This window comes from Xenopus tropicalis, chromosome 7 (genome assembly GCF_000004195.4).
Source record: "Xenopus tropicalis strain Nigerian chromosome 7, UCB_Xtro_10.0, whole genome shotgun sequence".
NCBI classification, from domain to species: Eukaryota; Metazoa; Chordata; class Amphibia; order Anura; family Pipidae; genus Xenopus; species Xenopus tropicalis.
This window is the reverse complement of record NC_030683.2, coordinates 21,222,852-21,243,481: the sequence shown is the minus strand read 5'-3', so window position 1 is coordinate 21,243,481 and position 20,630 is coordinate 21,222,852. Positions and strand designations below refer to the sequence as shown.

The following is a 20,630-nucleotide window of genomic DNA, read 5'->3' as shown; positions in this document are numbered from 1 at the left end:
TGTGCATGCACCATAAAGCTCAGTGCCGGTGAATTTGCTAAACAAAATCCAAAGACCTAGAAGATGGCGCCTGGGAAGTACACTGAACTATTCTGCATCTATAGTTTAGCTTTCCAGACAGGGACACTTTGGTATGTAATATACTCTATGGGGAGGGGGCCAATGGAAGGCAGTCTATGGGGGCTTTTGGCCTATGGTCGGCTTAGTTATCCTTTAAAGCTCTTATTGCTGCTAAAGGTCCCTCAACAAAATTTGAGGATGAAATACTTTATTACTGTTTTTCTTTCATTTTATTTTTTCTCCTTTTTCTTAATGCAACATTAAGAAAAACTCATTCTCATTCTTGGAACTAAAGAAAAAAAATGTAATCAAAAGATATAGTAAGATGGCAGAATTGGTTGAGGGTCTAAATACCCATGTAAGACACAGTAAGATGATGGTGCCATATTGCTGGCCTCAACTGAAGCACTTATCATACTGGGCAACAGCGCCCCTAGTGCCCCTGCTTATACATGTTGTTGCCATTCCATAAGGCTTAATACATTGTATACAATTCAGAGCTTGCATATTGCCAGGATCTTGGTATCTTTGTGTCAATCTTGTGTTTTTGTTATGTACGCTAGCTAATGGAACTGACACTTAGTAATGGTCATTTTTGTGATTATCTGTTTCTCTGTTTCTCCTTTCCATAGAAATTAGGTAGACATAAGGGTAAAACGGGGTTACCCAAAGTCTCTCCTGCACCAGTTGTTGCAAAATTTGGCTTTTTGAAGACTGTCCATCTAATGGCTTCCTTGGTCTGTAGTCAAAAGGAATTTGTTGCTGTTGGTTTTAAATTTACTGTTCAGTGCATGGAAATCATGAAACACAGTCTGAATGTGGTAGGACAGACCCTGCAGTTACACGGCAATTTATTTAGTATTTAGTTTAGGAAGCACACAAAGCAATCTTTCCTAGTGTAAAGGTGACAATCGCTCCACCTAATTGGATGAGCAGTTTCATTTCTTTGACCATCTGGAAATAAATGGCTGCCTTAGTGGGGTGGTTGTGATTGGCTATCCTATCATCTGGCCATGAGTGGCCACCTTAGAGGTTGCACCCTATCATATGAACCTGAAATGCCAGCTTTGCCATATGAAAGATCCTATTTAGTTCTAGCCAGTAGGGCTAAATTGAAAATGTCATCCTTTAATGCCCTTCCTTGGCAGGTAGATACGGCAGATGTGGAAGAGGCATGAACCACAGATTTCATTCATCTAGCATGCACTAAATGTCTCTTACTGTGTATTAAAGGGGAACTCCGGCTTCCAAACACAACACAGAAAACTCTAATATACCTATCACTGTAATCTGTTTATTCAAAAACTAGGAATAAATACCATTTTATATGCTGAAATCCAGCTGCAAAACAGTTTCTGCATCATTTGAAATCCTGGCAGGGGAGGAGGGACTAAAACACTGATGTTACAAATTGTAACAACTTTTCCACAGCTTACAGACAGCATGCAGGAACTACATAACCCACAATGCATTGCACTGGGATGTTCCTTTCCTTATTGGCATCATGTGTGCAGGGAATTCTGGGATATGGAGGATGCAGGCTTAGGACAGGGGGCGGGGCTTAGGCTGCATATTTGTTTACTGATGTAGATTGCAAAGTTGTTTGAAATGTTTACTTTCCAAAAAGCTTAAGTTGTGTTTGGGTGGAGTTCCCCTTTAATATTTTTTATTGCAATTTTGTTGGTCTAATGAAAAAATACTCAAATACCTCAAATTTAAAAACTTGAAAAAACCCCCGCCCCAAACTCCAAAATCTCGAATTGAACAAAATGGCTTGATATTGCCTTGGGCAACTCCCATTGGCTTCTACACAATCTTTTAGATGCTGAACTTTCAAATTTTGGATTTTTTGCACGTAATAAATATCGAACATGTGAGTTTTTAAACCATAATTCTAATATTGTGAGTTTTAGCGCAAAAAAACAAAAAAAAGGAATCGCCCTCTGCGAGTGGATATCAGCCATAGCTTTATCTACCAACAGGATGATATTGTCTTTATTTTGACTTCTGTGTTTCTACATAAGTCATTTGTAATTTCCTTTTTCCTTATTTGCTGTTCAGGTGTATAATCTAACAATTTGCCCATAATACAATGTACAGCGAGTTACTGAATTTCCGCCCTGACGCCCCACGTTCCTCGTTTGCTTTCAATGCGCAGTTATTTGCAGGTGATCTTTGTTTTAGGAACAGCAGTTGGACGAAAAGGATGCTCGTCGCTTCCAACTCAAAATCGCTGAATTAAGCTCAATTATCCGGAAACTGGAAGACCGAAATGCGTTGCTATCGGAAGAGAGAAATGAGCTAGTAAGTGTAATGTGTCAGCATTTGTAAGGGGTAAATATTGGATTTCGGCTTGGGGTAAAATACTGGGTAACAGACAAAGCCATGCAGAAGTACTGTAAATATTTAGAGTGTGCCTTTGTGTCACGAATACAAACACTTCCGCTTGAACAGTAGCAGAGCTATATAAGCCTTTATTTATTAAGGAGGAAACACTATTTATACGTTGAGTCCTGTTGAAGCTAAGGAAATAATTTGTGCAACTAATGTTGTGAACAGGAAATTCCTTGTACAGGTATAGGACCCATTATCCAGAATGCTCGGGACCAAGGGTATTCCTGATAAGGGGTCTTTCCGTAATTTGGATCTCAACAGCTTAAGTCTACTAAAAAATCAATAAAACATTAATTAAACCCAATAGGGCTGTTCTGCCCCCAATAAGGATTATTTATATCTTAGTTGGGATCAATTACAAGGTACCGTTTTATTTCTACATAGAAAAAGGAAATCAGTTTTACAATTCTGAATTATTTGATTATAATGGAATCTATGGGAGACGGGCTTTCCGTAATTCGGAGCTTTCTGGATAACGGGTTTCCGGATAAGGGGTCCGATACCTGTACTAAATTTAAAGAGTACGTGTAATGTGGAGGCCGATAACGTCTTGGCCAACTAGTGTTGCACCACGGTCACTCACCAGGGAACTCATAGTAGACTGTTGTATTGAATAAATGGGAGGGTCACAGTAACTCAGTAACACTTTATCGCAGTCACCAGAATAGTAAACGTTGTCACACACAAATTCCCAACAAACAATATAACCAGCATACGGTATCCCAGGCCTCTGTGTCCCAGCCTGATGCCTGCTTCCTTGCTCTTTCCTCCCCATCAGGGACACTGTACCTTCTTACAAACGTTTAGCAAAGGGGGTTAGCCTTGCATTTGAGACTGTAGACCCTACGTAACCTAGTCCCTCTTCCACCGGGTCCCTATCTGGGCAAGGCACCGCCAGGACAATGGTCCATGACTCTAACCTCAGTTGCTCATCTCACTAACCTACCTCTGACTCTCACCACCTACAGCGAGCTCCACTAGTCTACCCTACCTCTATTTATCCTAAGTAACTGTTCTCCTTGGTAACTTTCTGAGATGTTAGACCTCAGGATCCCTGGCAACATTCCATCAGCCATAGAAGTAGTACCCTGTATTTTCCCTACCTAATACAATCCGTTTTACTCTCTACACTTCCCCATTAGTTAATCAAACTGGTCCTTGTTCTTAACCAAATAAAACACACTCAAACCTAACCCCTCTGACATATGAATTCTGTTTGCCTTGACCAAAGTATTCTTCACTGCCAACAAATGCAACAGCACCCCCTATGGTCATAAACAGTACTGTATTTCAGGCAAATAATAAAGCCATTCCTAAAACTTTGTATAAGTATGAGTAAATGTTTCTGAGAGAAGGTGTCTCAGGCTGAATCTATCACTTTCCTAGAGCAAAATACTCCCCATTGAGTATAATGTGGATAATGCATTTTATTGACTGTAATTAGAGATGCGCAAGGCTGGAAGGGAAGCCCAGCACATTTATATGCAAAGAACCAACATGACTTGTAATATTCAAATTACAAACAGTAGGGGGTATTTTATCTGCTATGATAGAATATAACTAAGCAGAGAGAAAGAAATAACGGGCGAATTACAGAAAGAAGGATAAAGAAGAGCTTTAAGGTCTACTGACTTAAATAGAGGGAAACCGGTGGAAGCACAAGAGAAAGCAGCTGTGGTTGAGAGGTAACATTATCCACCAAAGGGGGGTGCTACGGGGATGTGTTTGACCTATACTTTTTCTTTAATACATTATTAGCTGGGAGTTTAGAGGAAAACTTGTGGTAAGATATGAGAATATACTTTAATTTACTGATCCCGCAGGTAAAAGTGCAGGGGCTCTAACTGCACCCCCTAGGAACCACTCTTGGAGCACTTGCACCGTCAGTACTATTGGCCAAACCACCGCACTGTATTTAATGCCTGACACAAGCAATTGGTGCTCCTGATCTAAATGATGTGCTAGCTATCTGTCATCCAAGGGCTGACAGCTCTGTATACATAGGGAAGTGCAGCTCCCATCTTGGGAGTGCAAAGATCTGCCCCTTTGGGTATAAGCAAAGGGAATTCTTTGCTTTTCAGATTGAGTTGAGCCCAGAACAATGGGGAATATTGTCCTCACCATATTAAACAAGTGAGTGACGCTGCCCAAGAAATCATGCAGATCCTTATACATCTGTTAGACTGACTCTTGCCTTCTTGCTTGACGTTTCTGTATAAGGCAGAATGTAGCCCACTTTTGTGACAGTGCTGCTACTTGGCTATATCTTTGGCGCTACAGGAGTCCTGAGCCCCGCTTACTATGGGGGAACAGGTGCAATACAGCTAAATGGCGTGCCTCCACCCTGGGATAATGTAGTGGGACTATAACTCCCAACCCTGGGACCTTAATATTATGCCGGATCCTTGATGGGTACTCCACACAACCCTAGGTACCTAGTATCTGCTTACTGGTCTGTGGAAGATCCCTTGATAGGAAGAAGCCAGACACAGGTGGTTGTAGTGAACCAGGTGAATCTCTTTATTCAGGGCAGACCTCTCCAGGAGTGAAACACATACATCAGGGCTCAGTCTCCTTAACTTCACACTTAGAGAACCTCTCTCCTTAGCTTACCCACGGTACTCCTGCCAGATGATCCTCCTTGGGAGTCCCCCCCCGTACTCTCACCAGGAGACCCTCTCTTAGGGCTCTCCCCGGTACTCTCACCTGGCTGACCCTCCCGTGACCCTCACCCCGGTACTCTCGACTGCAGTTCCCTTAGATTAGGAATCTCCCTCTACCAGGGGCTTACTCCACCTGACTAGACACTTTGGGCCCTGATCTCCAGCTGATGCTTTGCTGTGGGATCTTAACCCCTTTATCACTCCTGGAGGGACAATGTCCGCCCTTTCTAACTATTAGCCTACATATCACTCCTAGAGAGATCTATTACTTGAACTTGCTCTCTAACTCCCAGGCCTGTTGCACACCTCTGTCCAAAGGGAGGTCCCAGGATGAAAAACCAGCATGGGAGCTATCCCCTTTTATATCTTAACACACCACCCAGTGGCTGTAACCCGAACTGCAGGGAAACTCCCTGTTAACTAATGACATCCCAGACCACTCATGTGTCCCATTAACCAGTACCACCCTGGGTGCCTGTCCTAGGGGTGTCCATCTCAAGGGGCCCTAATTTAGAGATCCCTACATGTATAAGGCAGAATTATACCAACAAATATTTTCATAAGTGTTTTCTCATAATTTTATTTTTTAATTTAAGTTAAAACGTCTAAGAGAGGCAGAAAGTCAATATAAACCTATTCTGGACAAAAACAAGAGGCTTAGTCGAAAAAATGAAGAGATCTCCCATTTGTTACGGAGAATGGAGAACAAGCTGAAGTTTTTAACGCAAGAAAACATCGAAATGGTTGGTATCACAGTGTTATTAAGTGGAAGCGTTTGTGTGAGAAAGGTCCTGGTTTGAAATATCCAGCTCATTGTTATTTTGTTTTTTTATTTATGCAGAGACAAAAAGCTGGAATTAGGAGGCCAAGCTCCTTGAATGATCTAGACCAAAGTCGAGAAGAGAGAGAAATTGACTTTTTGAGGCTGCAGTTGAATGAGCAGCAACTCTTCATTGATGAACTTTGTAAGGTAAAGTCTAAATAATATTAAAGTACCAAACAGACATACTGTAAGATGAGAGAGGACTTTAAAGTCAATTGATATCAACATCTGTTGACTCAATATTAAGAAACTGCCAAGACCCACACCAATATAATTTGATGGCCCTCAGAATGGTAGGAAGATAATCTTTTCCATAAGCTTAGGATACAAATTAGCTTAGGATACAAATACAAATCAGCGCCCAATGGGCCCTCTACATTTCTCAGCTCTCCAGAGTCTTCCCCTAATCAATAAGATTCAGTCTCCTCAGCTTTGTAAATGGCAGTGCAAATATATTACACTGTATCTATGTTTTAGCATGATGTCTTTGTCAATATGTCTTCTTCATGACCAGGGGAACCCAAACTCTTTTAGCCACGAGCAGTATTTAAATATTAAAAAATAATGATCAACGCAAACATGAAAAAAGTCCCTAGAGAGTGCCCAGTAAGGTCTGTGATTGGTTATTTGGTGACCCATGTGGACTGGCAGCCTATGGTCTCTATGCCTCCTAAATGTGCCTCCATGGCAGAAATTTGAAAATGAGCACCTGGTTTGAGGCCAACATCAAAAGAGTTGGTGAGCAACATGTTACTCACTAGCCACTGGGTGGGAACCATTGATGTAGATCAGGGATCCCCAATCTTTTATACCCGCAAGCCACATTCAAATGGAAAAAGTGTCGGAGAGCAACACAAGCATGAAAAAGGTTCCTAGGGTGCCAATAAAAGCTGTAATTGCCTATTTAATAGCCTTACATATAGACTTACATCCTACAGAAGGCTCTGTTTGGCATCACACTGAGTTTTTATGCAACCAAAACTTGCCTCCTAACCAGAAATTCAAAAATAAGCACCTACTTTGAAGCCCCTGGGAGCAACATCCAAGGGGTTGGAGAGCAACATGTTACTCATGAGCCACTGGTTGGGGATCACTGATGTAGATGTGTCAACAGAGCTATTAGCAGGTGATAGGAGACAAGTAGGACACAGGTAGGAGGCAAGAAGAACATGAAGTTCCATGGAAAGCTAATGAAAAATCGTGCTGATGAATGGTTTTATTGCCACTGTTTATATTGATATAAAAACATTTACTGTTAATACTCATTTCAATTCTCCATAAATGTAACTAGACATCCATCTCAATATGGTTGTACTGTGTTCTGTTCTCTTGAAATAATTATGCAGCAAATCACTTTAATGAATGCTTATGTGATTTATTTTACCAGACTCTGGAAACTGCCGGCTATGTGAAGAGCGTCTTGGTAAGTACTGGGAATCTGTGAAGAATTCGCCTGTCCATTGTGTGATATCACAGGGAAGGGGTCCGGCCTCCGCTTAAAACAAAATATTCTTCTATTTTCTCAAGGACCGTGAAAAGCTTTTGAGGTTTAGAAAGCAAAGAAAGAAAATGGCAAAACTCCCCAAGGTACAGTTGCTTCCATTCTCTAATTGTCTGTCGTTTGTGGTCAGAACAATAATTTTCTGTTCCTGGGTCGGATTGTAGGGCTGCAATGAAACGCACAATATTTTATTTCACTGACACGATTTAGTGGGATTTTATACAGACTTATTGCAATGGTTTTACTTTGGATTCTGCTGTTTCAATATTATAGTTTATTTTGTATATACTGTAAGCTGTGTCTCCTAGGAGGAATATTTGATCATGAGGTTATTATGTTTAAGCTTTTTCTTAATTATTCATTGACCGTTTTCACTAGGAAATGTAAGTACACAGTATATTCTCATAGTTCTGAAGGGGGGGATTTCTATAACTATAGAGAAACAGGCCCCCGGACCTCCCCGCGACCAAGGAGTCTGCTTCCACTATAGTTACACCACTGGTTGTCATTTAAAAATGCATGTACAGTCTGCAAAGTGCAATTTTGGGCCAATATGGATGAAATTGCAACCAGGATCGGACTGGGCCTCCGGGACACCGGGAAAAAAACCCGTACCCGACCCTATTGCTGCTCCCTCTGGCCTCCAATGTCCTCCCCTGATGTGGACGTCGGACAGGGGCCCCTGCGGGGGGGGGTTTAGGGGGCACCTTGGGGGGTGCGGGGCCCCTGGGGTGGCAGCTCCGGTGGGCCCTGTACCCCCCAGTCCAACCCTGGTTGCACCTTGCATTTTAAAGTGGGGGTTGCATCACTTCCAAGGTAAAATGGAGCTTGCCTCCAATGCACTGGGTGCAAGTCTAGTGTACTTATTGATGCACATCACTGTGGGGACCCTGGAATATATGCCAGGCCCAGGGTGGCAATAGCTTTAGGGTTCCACCAGCTGTAATAGGCATAGTTGTGCACCATTTATTAGAAGAGGTGGGATGGATACATTAGGAAGTATGGGGAAGTGCAGAGGCATTTTTTGATGAAAGTACTTTAATGATTTCTGTCAATATTCACTCTGCATTGCGTCCATTTTGGAGCACCTAAGTGACCCCTGATGTGTAATATTATAATGCACAATGGCTGCTTAATATAGTAATTTTATACCAAACATTTAAAAGTTTCCTGTGCTTAAGTAACATAATCTTGTTTTATCAAGACTCATTCTGCTACAAAAACCTTTATAAAAAAAAAAACCTTACAGAATGAGAAATCTAAAAACATATCATTGAAGGGGCGCTTGTGGGTTTAAGATGAACAGAGCAGACACAGGCTAAGCTTCTTGGCTAGCACTTACCTACCCAACCCTACGTAGGAGCAATTCACTATGTAGAATATGGATTATTTTCAAACGTAATAACAGATCAAAATAAGGTACTGTACAATGTAGGTGTTTGGATACTGGATTATAATTGCTTGAATTGTTTGAAGACATAGATAGGGAAACATCTTGCAAGTAATGTGGAATCCAAAAATCATGCATACAGTATATCCTTAATTAAGACTAAATGAGAGCCCTGGCACAGAATGGTAGGAAACGGGAAATATCAAATTAGATTGAGTTTAATACGGAATTAGAACATAAAGAAGAAATTAGACAAATAGAACCACTAACCAGAGAAAACCCCTGACAAGAAGGCACCGGGGAAGAGCGATGGATCTAAGTTTCACCCACTTAGAGATGTGATAGAAATGCAATATTTTTATTACGTTAGATTCTAGATCAATGATGTACAGGCTGTTAGCAAATAATAATGGACGGAGGAGGAGTTTGGTCAATAAATATATGGGAAGCAGATACATTTATAAGAATTTAAAAAAGTTTTTTAACTCTCCTTTACACTCCCCTCCCATGTTTATATTAAATGTAAGTTCTGAATATTTCCCTACAGCCCGTCGTGGAGACCTTTTTTGGATACGACGAGGAAGCTTCACTAGATTCAGATGGTTCTTCAATCTCCTACCATACAGACAGAACAGATCGTACACCGTGCACTCCCGACGAGGATGTGGAAGAGGTACAGTAAACTAGTTTATCTGATAATGCAAGTAGTAGCAGTGTAGAGAGTGATCTCCATTAAATGTATCACTAAACACACTCAAAGAATCTATTTTTACATACATAGTTACATAGTTACATAGGGTTGAAAAAAGACCAGTGTCCATCAAGTTCAACCCATCCAAGTAAACCCAGCACACCTAACCCACACCTACCAATCTATACACTCACATACATAAACTATAAATACAACCACTAGTACTAACTGTAGATATTAGTATCACAATAGCCTTGGATATTCTGATTGATCAAGAACTCATCCAGGCCCCTCTTATAGGCATTAACAGAATCTGCCATTACCCCATCACTAGGAAGGGCATTCCATAACCTCACTGCCCTCACCGTGAAAAAACCCCTACACTGCTTCAAATGGAAGCTCTGTTCCTATAATCTAAAGGGGTGACCTCTGGTGCGCTGATTGTTTTTATGGGAAAAAAGAACATCCCCCAACTGCCTATAATCCCCTCTAATGTACTTGTACAGAGTAATCATGTCCCCTCGCAAGCGCCTCTTTTCCAGAGAAAACAACCTCAACCTCGACAGTCTAACCTCATAGTTTAAATCTCCCATCCCCTTTACCAGTTTAGTTGCAGTCTCTGCACTCTCTCCAGCTCATTAATATCCTTCTTAAGGACTGGAGCCCAAAACTGCCCCCATACTCAAGGTGAGGCCTTACCAGGGACCTATAAAGGGGCAAAATTATGTTTTCATCCCTTGAGTCAATGCCCTTTTTTATACAAGACAGCACTTTATTTGCTTTAGTAGCCACAGAATGACACTGCCTGGAATTAGACAACTTGTTATCAATAAAAACCCCTAGATCCTTCTCCATTAAGGAAACCCCCAACACACTCCCATTCAGTAGATAGTTCGCGTTTATATTATTCCTACCAAAGTGCATAACTTTGCACTTATCAACATTGAACCTCATTTTCCAGTTTGCTGCCCAGTTTTCCAATTTTGTCAAATCGCTCTGCAAAGCGGCAGCATCCTGCATGGAACTTATAGTTTTGCACAATTTTGTGTCTTCAGCAAAAATAGAAACAGTACTGTCTATGCCCACCTCCAGGTCATTAATAAACAATTTAAAAAGCAAAGGACCAAGGACTGACCCCTGCGGTACTAAACTAACCACACTGGTCCAATTAGAAAATGTTCCATTTACCCCCACTCTTTGTACTCTATCCTTCAGCTAGTTCTCTATCCAATTACAAATATTATGTTCTAGGCCAATATTCCTTAATTTGATCATTAACCTTCTGTGAGGTACTGTATCAAACGCTTTAGCAAAATCTAAGGAGATAACATCAACTGCCATTCCAGCATCAAGGTTCCCACTCACCTCCTCATAAAACATACATACATAACATACAATAGGTAATGTATACAATCCAACCTCTGATTGGATGGCAGTGAGAACATAAAAATGTAGAATTTGCATTCATTCAGTACTATGGGCCAGATTTTGTTCCATGAGAAAACATCATTTTATGGTTTATGACATAAAAACTTATGGGCAAGATTTAATGTGAGGAGGAAAAAACTTTTTCTCATAAACCAGTTCCATTTCTTCCCCATACACTTTAATGCAGTTTTCAAGTGATGAACAGTGAATTGAATTGCATCTGGCTCTATGGGAACATCTGGAACTGAATTAAGACAGTCTAGACAGTCATATGCATGCTCTATGGTTTCCTAGTAATCTTTATGTACTCTTCATGGCCAAATATTCTACTTCTATATATATATAGAAGAGAGAAAAGCAAGAATGGAAGTCAGACGTTACCTTCTAATGATCTCTGCTAACCCTAAACGCTACATTAAAACCATGACATTTTTGCAGTTGTGTTTAATGACTGCTAATGCCAGCTGACTGCATAGTAGAACGTACTGACATGAGAATCATATCCTTAACTACCTATGAATTTATTCCAGGGAATGGCCAAAGAAGAGACAGAGCTGAGATTCCGCCAGCTGACCATGGAATACCAGGCCTTACAACGCGCATACGCCCTTTTGCAAGAACAAGTTGGGGGAACCCTAGATGCAGAGCGAGAAGTTAAGGTCTCTGTAAAATAATCTCTAGAATTGATTTGTATTCATGAACTTAATCACAACTTGCAGTTTTATTGAAAACGTTTCACCGCTCATCCGAGTGGCTTCTTCAGAACTGAAGTGGTCACTTGGATGAGTGGTGAAACATTTCAATAAAACTCAGAAAGTCCAAATGCCTTAGACTTAATTCTACTAGATACTGTATATCATGGCCTGGATGATTGAGAATCTTCATAGACTCATTGGCCTACGGGTTAAGGGACATATTTATTAAGACGCAAGGTCAATTTTACCCCCCAAAATAGAGCATTTGACAAAAAAATGAATCCTCTATTTATGAAGCCTCAGCATGTAAGTAATTCTAATATTTCATATATTGCACATGTAAAAACCCTTGTGCACCTATAAGTACAGAATGTACACCAACATTTGACACTTCAATTGAAGTGAATAGGAACAAAGTCATGTCTAGCACAGAGTGGGGGTTGTGTGACTTATGGTGCACGTGTTTAAAATGGCGTTTCCATGCTATTGCCTGGGCACAAGTCTGGTGTGCTTATTCATGCAATGCTAACACTACTGCAAGGTCCAGGGTGGTGGTAGCTCCAGGCTTCCCCAGCACCAGAAGGAATGGCTTGGCATCTGTATTCCCAAACATGTGGTAGCGATGAACTTTTTTGGACAGAAATACCTTAATAACTTGCACTATAAGTTCTCTGCCAGAGGACCAACACTGGATGCATTAGTAATTTACTCCTTACATCTTGTTGGCGCTGACGCCATGGACAGTAATAGTCCACTGATGGAACCAATTAGGCACTCATTCTTTTATATATATTGCCATTATGGATTGAGCTACAGAAGATGAAAAACAGGGCAATGCAGGAAGGCTGGGTACAGCTTGAAACCCGAATTACTTAAATCTACTGAATGACCCTCTGCAGCTACGATTAGCCGTCAGGGTATATATGTAGAGCTATAGAGTACAGCGCCAACAAGTCATGGGTTACAGGCTGGAAATCCTTAGCATACATAATAAAAGTTAGTACAATTATTAAATAACACAGTAAAATATGTAATTTGTAATTTTGTAATGTGTCATTTCATGTGTGCTCCTCCTGAGGCTATCTCCATTGGATACAATGTTAATAGTAAGTCCTTCCATTCTTGTAACTTGAGCCCATGTATTCTGTGATATCCAACAGACCCGAGAGCAGCTACAAGCAGATATTTATCAGTACCAGAGGACAATAGAGGATCTTGAAAAAGCCATGTCTGAGCAGGGCCAGGTAAGGCAATCCTCTGATCTTGTATTATTAAATGGCATGATAGGAATTTAGCATTAAATGGAAATCCGTATTAGCTATATTTCATTACTTGAATTTGTACAGATACAACAATCTATACAGCCCTTTCACTATGGTGGCTACAAATAAAGGGGCTATAACACAGTCTGGGCATTAGAAAATTAACAAGGGCTTGTGCTTTTATGTCATGATATTATTCGTGCATTAAGGAAAACAGTGCAATGGTTAAAATGGTTTTTGCTAATGTTCCAGAATGGCTGAGGAGAATGAGCCAGGAACTAAGGAATGACAGCGCCATGACAGGGCTAGGAAGGAGGGAACTGGAGGAGAGTGTTAGGAATTATGGGAATTGTAGTTGATTGGCTTGCCTGCTAGGAAAGGTGGAGACAGGGGTAAAAGATGGAGGAAGTGAAGGGAGTGTTCTCTTTTACCTTGAACAGCTATCGCCCGCCCTCCCCAGACAGAAGGGGTAGTAGAGCAGGGGGTAAGACTAGTATGGAGTTACAACAGGAGGGGCTCCCCTGGTGGGTGGGAGCAGGTGATAGGGGCATGAAGTGTAGGCTGTTAGACCTGGGGCTAAAGTGATGGATGGGGCCTGGAGGAAGGGGTGTGAGTTATGGAGAAAAGCCACACCTAGGAGGAACAACAGGCGGCCCCTCACTCTTAGGGAGTAGACACATGGAGCTACTAAGTAGTAGCTACTTAAGTTGTCACAGCTACTTATCACCAGAAAATAATCTGCCATAGATAATACTGAGAATTGCCTCTGCTAAAACACATGTAGAGATAATTATCAGTAAAGGATCAGTATTGTCAATTTTTGTAGACATGACAAGTAGCTGCTACTAGTAGCTCTGTGTGTCTTCACCCTTGGAATGGTTTGCAGCCTTCAACGGCTTTTGGAAGTTACAAGGAAGTTAATTGTTAAAAATGAATGTCATTGTTTACATTGGCTAACCCTTAACTGATGTTCATATATGTTGGTTGTTATTTACAGTATGTAAATGTGTTAATAAATGTGCAGAGGCTTTTTTCACCCAAAGTATTTTGTGTAGTCTAGTATGTTATCTTACTAAGGGGGAGGAGCTTGTGTTTGTTGGGAGGGGCCCCTCAAACTGACCAGAAATGTTTTCTTGCTGCAATTATATATTCTCTTTCATTTATTTTTTAGGATATGAAGTGGATTGAGGAAAAGCAAGGGTTGTACAGGAGAAATCAAGAACTTGTAGACAAAGTGAGTATTAAATCAGACATCAAAAAACCTCTACTGGTCTATAATTCAAATGTCTAATTGTATATTATACTGTATAGATGACTTAATGTAATTGATTGTACCCACCAGGATAATATTATTATTATTGTAATTTATAACTACTCCACCAGGGTGTCTATAAATAATTTTTTAATAGTCATTTTTTTTCAATTTATTGTTTTAATGATATAAATTAATATAAGACACTACATGCAGGCTTTAGAAGTAGAAATAAGCATTCACTACAATAAGGTTCTCTCCCTATTGGTTTCCTTATGGTTATACATAATATGCACTTTAACTGGGTACGTTAAATCTTGGTGCCGGTGGTGTAGCCACACCAGGTGAAGAAAGGTGGAACAAGATGTAGACAAAATCTTATGCCTTTACAATATACCCTGATATGGCCCTATAAATAGCCCCAGCACTGAACTGGGTTCAGACAAGGCTAAATATCTGACACAGGGAACACAAAATTGTCATTGTATTACCCATACAAATGCAACCTGGGAAATATAAATAAGCCTTAGATGTAACATGCTCTAATATACTTTCATTTCAAGGGTAATTAGTCTATCTTTATATTCAGCTTAAAGGAGAACTAAAGCCTAACTAAAAAAGTAGGGCAGAAATATTGTACATTATGTTCTGGGTCCTGAGAGAAAGGGTGCAAGAGCTAGCACAGAACATATGGTTGGTGGGGTGACTGATCATGCCAGGGGTAGGCCTACGCCCTGAAAACAACAGAATCCTTATACACTATCTTCTCCCTGCAGATCAAGCAAATGGAAACTGATGAAGCCAAGTTCAAACATGACATTCAAGATGTTAAAGATCAGAACGAGCTCCTGGAATTTAGGATATTGGAGCTTGAAGTAAGAAACTATATATTAACCAAATGGTCAGGCATTTTATTTTCCTTATTCATTTATATATTTCCTACTGTTTATTCCTTGTTGGAATGCACCTGTTACTTAAATTGTCACTCTGATTATAAGAAGTGCTGCTATCTCTGTAGGCTTTATTAGCTGCTCTGATGTCTACAGTCAGACTTCTAGTTCACAACGCAGCTTGGGCATTTTTCCAATGAAGCAGCTGCTAATCTCAAACTTACATAGGTTCAAACCTGGCCAAGGAAGCTTATACTTGAAGCTGAAAAAGGTTTTCAGAGGATATGTATATAACATAAAGGTATTGCAATTAAAGATAAACAGATATATGTAAGGGCTCATATATATATATATATATATATAAACCAATGAGTGGGCAAATGCTGGTGTTTGCCTCTGTACACTTGAAATGCAGATTGCACCTTTCTCTTGCACAAGGGAGTACCACCTAACACTTACCTGAGAATCAAATACAGGACTATGTTCTATCTGCAGGCGTTCTTAACTGTACATGCAGAATGGCATAGTGGTAAGGGGGGGCTCAAGAGGAGGCCCACATGCCACCTAAACGCTTCTCCCATGAATAACCTACAGTATGAAAAGTGTCCATTCATGTGTGGAAATTGCTACTCAAACACTGGTTTACATTAAAATAGTAGGATCTTCTTATTGACAAATATCCATAAACAGATAATAAATGGGTAAGTGATAGCATAATAAGTGGTAAATAATCCCAAAAATATATTCCAACCTGAAATGTAGGGGGTGAATTGCTAACATTAATTTCTTTCCGTTTTTACCCCACTGGACTTTATTAAGGGTTCTAGGGATGCACCGAATCCAGGGTTCGGTTTGGATTTCAGCCAGGATTTGCCCTTTTTCAGCAGAATTTAGATTTGGGTGAATCCAAGTGCCTGACCGAACTGAATCCAAATCCATAAACTCACGTGACTTGCATATGGAAATTGGGATTCAGATTTAGTTCTGGATTTGGCCAAATCTTTTGTGCAGGATTCGAGGTTTGGACGAAAAAAAAGGGGGAATATACATTGTTTATAAGGTTTATAATTATACATAAACTGTATACATCTCCAATTTGTTTAATTTTATAGATGCTAAAGATTGAATCTACTGAATACGAATCTTCTAAAAGTCCCATTAATTCATAACATAAAGAAAGAGGTCAGCATTCTCCTAAAGGTGTTGGCCAAGCCACAATATATCACAAATAATGGGGCCGGCTCCTACATCTACAGGCAGTGGCCGGGCCATTATAAATCAAGAGTAATGGGACTTGTTTATTCATCGACAGAGAAATGGCCCAATCACTGCGGAAGATGAATGAATGATTGATGATGTGCGTTTCTCTGTAGATGCCGCTGTTCCTTTACTATGATGTAGGGTCACTAAATCATAATTAATAAACCCTGAACTCTACCTGAGAGCTTTATACTCTGTATAAATCCCAGTTACACTCAGTTGCACACACTAATCCTTGGCTTATTTTGTAGGAAAGGGAGAGGAGGTCCCCTGGCATCACTTTCCATCACATCCCTTTTACAGAAGGAAAGAGCCCGCTGCAAGTTTACTGTGAAGCAGAAGGTGTTACTGTAAGTTCTGAGGTCTTCGCTCGGGTGTATTTGGATTACAAGCTTTTTGCTCACCCTGATATATTACACCTTTTTGTTTTTTTTAGGATATCATTGTTTCAGAGCTAATGAAAAAACTGGACATTCTAGGGGATAACGCCGTAAGTGTATGTTCCCTTTCTAAATCGTGCATGCCTATGGTCGTCACATGTCCTGCTGTCCCCCAATGCACTGCTGCTGCTTACATGGAAGCCTAGGAGGTGGCTTGGGCAGATTGACTTTTGTTACCCAGCAATGACTTTAAAGAGTTAGATTTTTTTGTATTTTACAATCTGCCTATGTCATATTTGTCTCCCTGAGTATGTCTTTCTGCTTGCTTGCTACCATTCTAATCAGTCCTGGTTGATAATGTAGTCGGCCAATTAGCTTTTCGTTGTAGAGGCATGGTTAGCAGAGCTACAAACAAAGGGGTGTGGGTTTAGGACAAGAGGGGTCACAGCCCTAGCACTAGAAGGACAGACCCTATGCCACCGACATAGAGAAGGAGCAAAAAAGTCCATGCTGGGGGGGAGAGGTTTTTAAAGGCAAATTAGGCACCAGGGATTTTGATTCTCAACAGAGAACGTTTGTTTATATCAATGTAGATTGGTTATATACTCGATTAATCTAATTGTTATAGAAAAATATGAGTATTCATTACAAGATATGACTGATTCCAAGGCATCCAACTGTAGACTGACCTCTAGTGCAGGGATCCCCAACCTTTCTTACTTGTAAGCCAAAGTTAAATGAAAAGAGACTTGGAGAGCAACACAAGCACCATAAAAGTTCATGGAGGAGCCGAATAAGGGCTGTGATTGGCTATTAGGAAGCCTCTATGCACACTATCAGCTTACAGGGGCTTTATTTGGTAGGAAATCTTGTTTTTATTCAAACAAAAATTTACCACCAAGTCAGGAATTCAAAAATAACTACCTGGTTTGGGGGCACTGAGAGCAACATCCAAGGGGTTGGGGAGCAACATGTTGCCCCCGAGCCACTGGTTGGGGATCACTGCTCTAGTTTATTCATATTCTACAACATGGGCACTTTATTTCATATACAAGTTTCAGTCATTTGACAAATGTGACCACTAAGTGCTGATTATAACAGATGACATCACTAAGTGGATTAATTAGTGATATGTTTGTTCCTTTCTTTGTGTATTACAATCAGACTGGGCTTAAATTGCCCCATTGTGTTGCATTTGTAAATTCTGTGCATATTTTTATTGAGCCCAGCAGATGAAGACCAAATCTGACCTGCTGTGCGGTCTCTAAATACAGTAGTTAAGAAGGTTTATTAGAGGAAGCTTGCTGCATTAGGTCTTCTACTGAGAGTGGGGGAAGGCAGTGTTATAATGATAGTTGGGGAGGGATAAATAAAAGAATGATAGTAATATAGAAATAAGAGCACTGTCTGGCTTTTAATGGACTGCAGATTGATCTGGCTCCAGTTATGGAGCACTACTGATACCTCATTCCAAATAGATGCTGGAATCACTCTTGGATCCAAGTTGGCCCACATGATAAAGTGCATTATGCAAAGTGCTTAAACAAATGCAAAATGCTATTTTTTACCCACCGTGTCCATTAAATAGTGTGTGCTAAACTTGAGCCTGATTTACCAATGTGGGTGCTAAATACTATCGACTATGCAATTTTGTCAACTATTTGCAAATTATTACTGTATTTGTGTGCAGATGGTGTCACTTCTGCTGCAGGGGAACAGCCATGGCATTAGCATTCTGTGCACTAGATGCTAGTCTGTACCAGCTCTTGATGGGAGATGCTACTGCTAGGGTTTCCTGGCTCTTATAAGACCTGGGTTCAATATTATGCAACTCATCAGTGTAGGCAGTGGCTTAAATACTGGGGGAGCAACATGAGTTTTTGTAGATAAAAAATAGGAGATAAAAAGGAGCACCACTGCAAAGGGTGAACGCTATGGGAACTCGTAGACGTAATCAGTAGAAGCACCTGATTTCCTGCAACCAATTTGGGAAATGGGGTGGTGGGTTCAGAATGACATTGTTTATTGCAATATGCTCTATATGAAAGGCTCTTACTGGACCAGCTCCTTGTCTGTTCTCACCCTTCTAAAGGTGGCCATATACCTTACAATTACGATCTTTCATGCAACCATTGTTTGCAGGAAAGATTGTACCCACCCTCCACTGATGTTCATGGCTGAATCGTCAGATACGGAGGTAAAAAACAATAGGGATTCTTCCCCTATCTAACAATTCAGCCCTAAGCGCAGATTTTGCTTGGGCACCCTCAACAGCCTCAGATCAAAATCTTTTGTCCTGTCAATCAGACTAGCGAAATCTGAAGCTTTTGTGATATCGGTCATCTCGTTGATCCACCAAAAATCGTACAAAACCTCATTTTGTACAGTATTATTAATGCGTGTATGGCCAGCTTTACTCTTAACAAACAGGTGGAAATGTTATGGTAGCACAATGGAAAGGAGGCTGCAAGTTGCCAAACGTTCTCTGGGAGCACAAGCCCCTAGTCCAGCTTTGGTTAGATATATGGGTGGTTTCATCAGTTATATTATATTTCTTTGTTGTATAAATCTGGAAAGGGTGAACCCCAAAACTGCAGTTGCCATGACTTCAAACTCCTCTGCTTTTTGACCAGATTCCAATTTATAATCATTTTGTAAGGAGTCGTGTATTTCACAAATGTGGCACACAGCCCTATTGGCATTGTTCCTGCTAGTCATGCTTTATGGACACCACAAAATGCTTTTTTATGCAGATAAGCAATACCTAGCTAACAAATTAAGGTAGAGGTTTTCACTTTATCCACAATATTCTTTTTTTTGCTTTAGTACCAGACCTTATTAGTGCTGCTCATTGTTTCTCCCTTGCTTGTAGAACTCAGAGCTGGTTTCCTTCATAGCAATGAACCAAGGAACTTAACACTAACCATCCCATCTGTGCTTTATCATGTAGAACCTGACCAACGATGAACAAGTGATTGTCATCCAAGCAAGGACTGTCTTGAACCTGGCAGAAAAGGTAAATAAACATAGCACTTGGCTTGGATCCAGACATTACCCAGTTTACTAAAGAGATGAAGTTCAACAAACTGCAGCTATCGGCAACATATTCACAATGGAAGCATTTGCATGGGTCTCGGATCCAACCAAAATAAGCTTTGCAATAACATAAATTGTTTTCTCTTTAACATTTATTATTAGTCTTTATGTCTGGTTTGTATAGATGGATACTTGAACTGAAGATCAATTACTGTCCCAATTATGGTGGATGTTACAAAGGCAGCTGAGAAAAGAATAGCTCACACTGCAGGCAACAGATTAAGTTGTTAGATAGTTACTATAGTTATGATCAAATCATCAGTTGGTTAGGTTTTCATATTCTACTGAGGACACAAAGGGCCTGATTCACTAAAGTGCGATAAAAATTATCGCACGCTTTTTTGCGTTAAAAAACGCAAAATAATTTGCATGCGATTCACCATAGTATTATCGCGTGCGAAAAATCGCCATTTTCGCATGGGTTATTTCTCGCACTAGTTTTACCGCATGCGTTAATTTCCGCGCTGAAAAGAATACGATCGCATGATTCACTATAACTTTTGCGCGCTAAATATCGCATTCGGCTATGCGAAAATTAACACCTACTACAGGCAGGCGAAAAATTATACAAAAGTACAGTAAATGAGTTTTTGCAATAAAATATGGACTTACAGTGTTATTTATTCAAGTCTGTGTTTCCCCTAGAGTGACGCAGCCGCCAGTTTGCAGGGAAATGTTCATTTTTAATACAGTAATTTTCTGCAAGTATTGGCGTGTATGGCTAACATGGCGTGCGTTCATTTGCGCGACTATTTATATTTGGCTACAAGTGATGAAATGCTTCGCCAGGCATGGATTCGCAGCGAATTTTTGGACATGCATTGAATTTTTTTGCGGCGGATTTT

At 40.4% G+C, this 20,630-nt stretch overlaps 1 protein-coding gene across 3 annotated transcripts in view; it reads left to right on the top strand.

Annotated features, from left to right (window-relative positions):
• jakmip3 (Janus kinase and microtubule interacting protein 3) overlaps window positions 1-20,630 on the top strand; it is a 64,558-nt gene that overhangs the window by 22,869 nt on the left and 21,059 nt on the right. For 2 of the 3 annotated variants that reach the window (XM_031906432.1, XM_031906433.1), the window contains 13 exons: window positions 2,245-2,364; window positions 5,714-5,860; window positions 5,959-6,087; window positions 7,328-7,363; window positions 7,468-7,527; window positions 9,379-9,504; window positions 11,481-11,609; window positions 12,806-12,889; window positions 14,079-14,141; window positions 14,936-15,034; window positions 16,561-16,659; window positions 16,746-16,799; window positions 19,640-19,705. In XM_031906432.1, the coding sequence (XP_031762292.1) occupies window positions 2,245-2,364; window positions 5,714-5,860; window positions 5,959-6,087; window positions 7,328-7,363; window positions 7,468-7,527; window positions 9,379-9,504; window positions 11,481-11,609; window positions 12,806-12,889; window positions 14,079-14,141; window positions 14,936-15,034; window positions 16,561-16,659; window positions 16,746-16,799; window positions 19,640-19,705 (1,212 nt within the window). Of the gene's footprint in view, window positions 1-2,244; window positions 2,365-5,713; window positions 5,861-5,958; window positions 6,088-7,327; window positions 7,364-7,467; window positions 7,528-9,378; window positions 9,505-11,480; window positions 11,610-12,805; window positions 12,890-14,078; window positions 14,142-14,935; window positions 15,035-16,560; window positions 16,660-16,745; window positions 16,806-19,639; window positions 19,706-20,630 lie in introns of all 3 variants that reach the window. The other variant, XM_031906431.1, reaches the window with a different exon arrangement.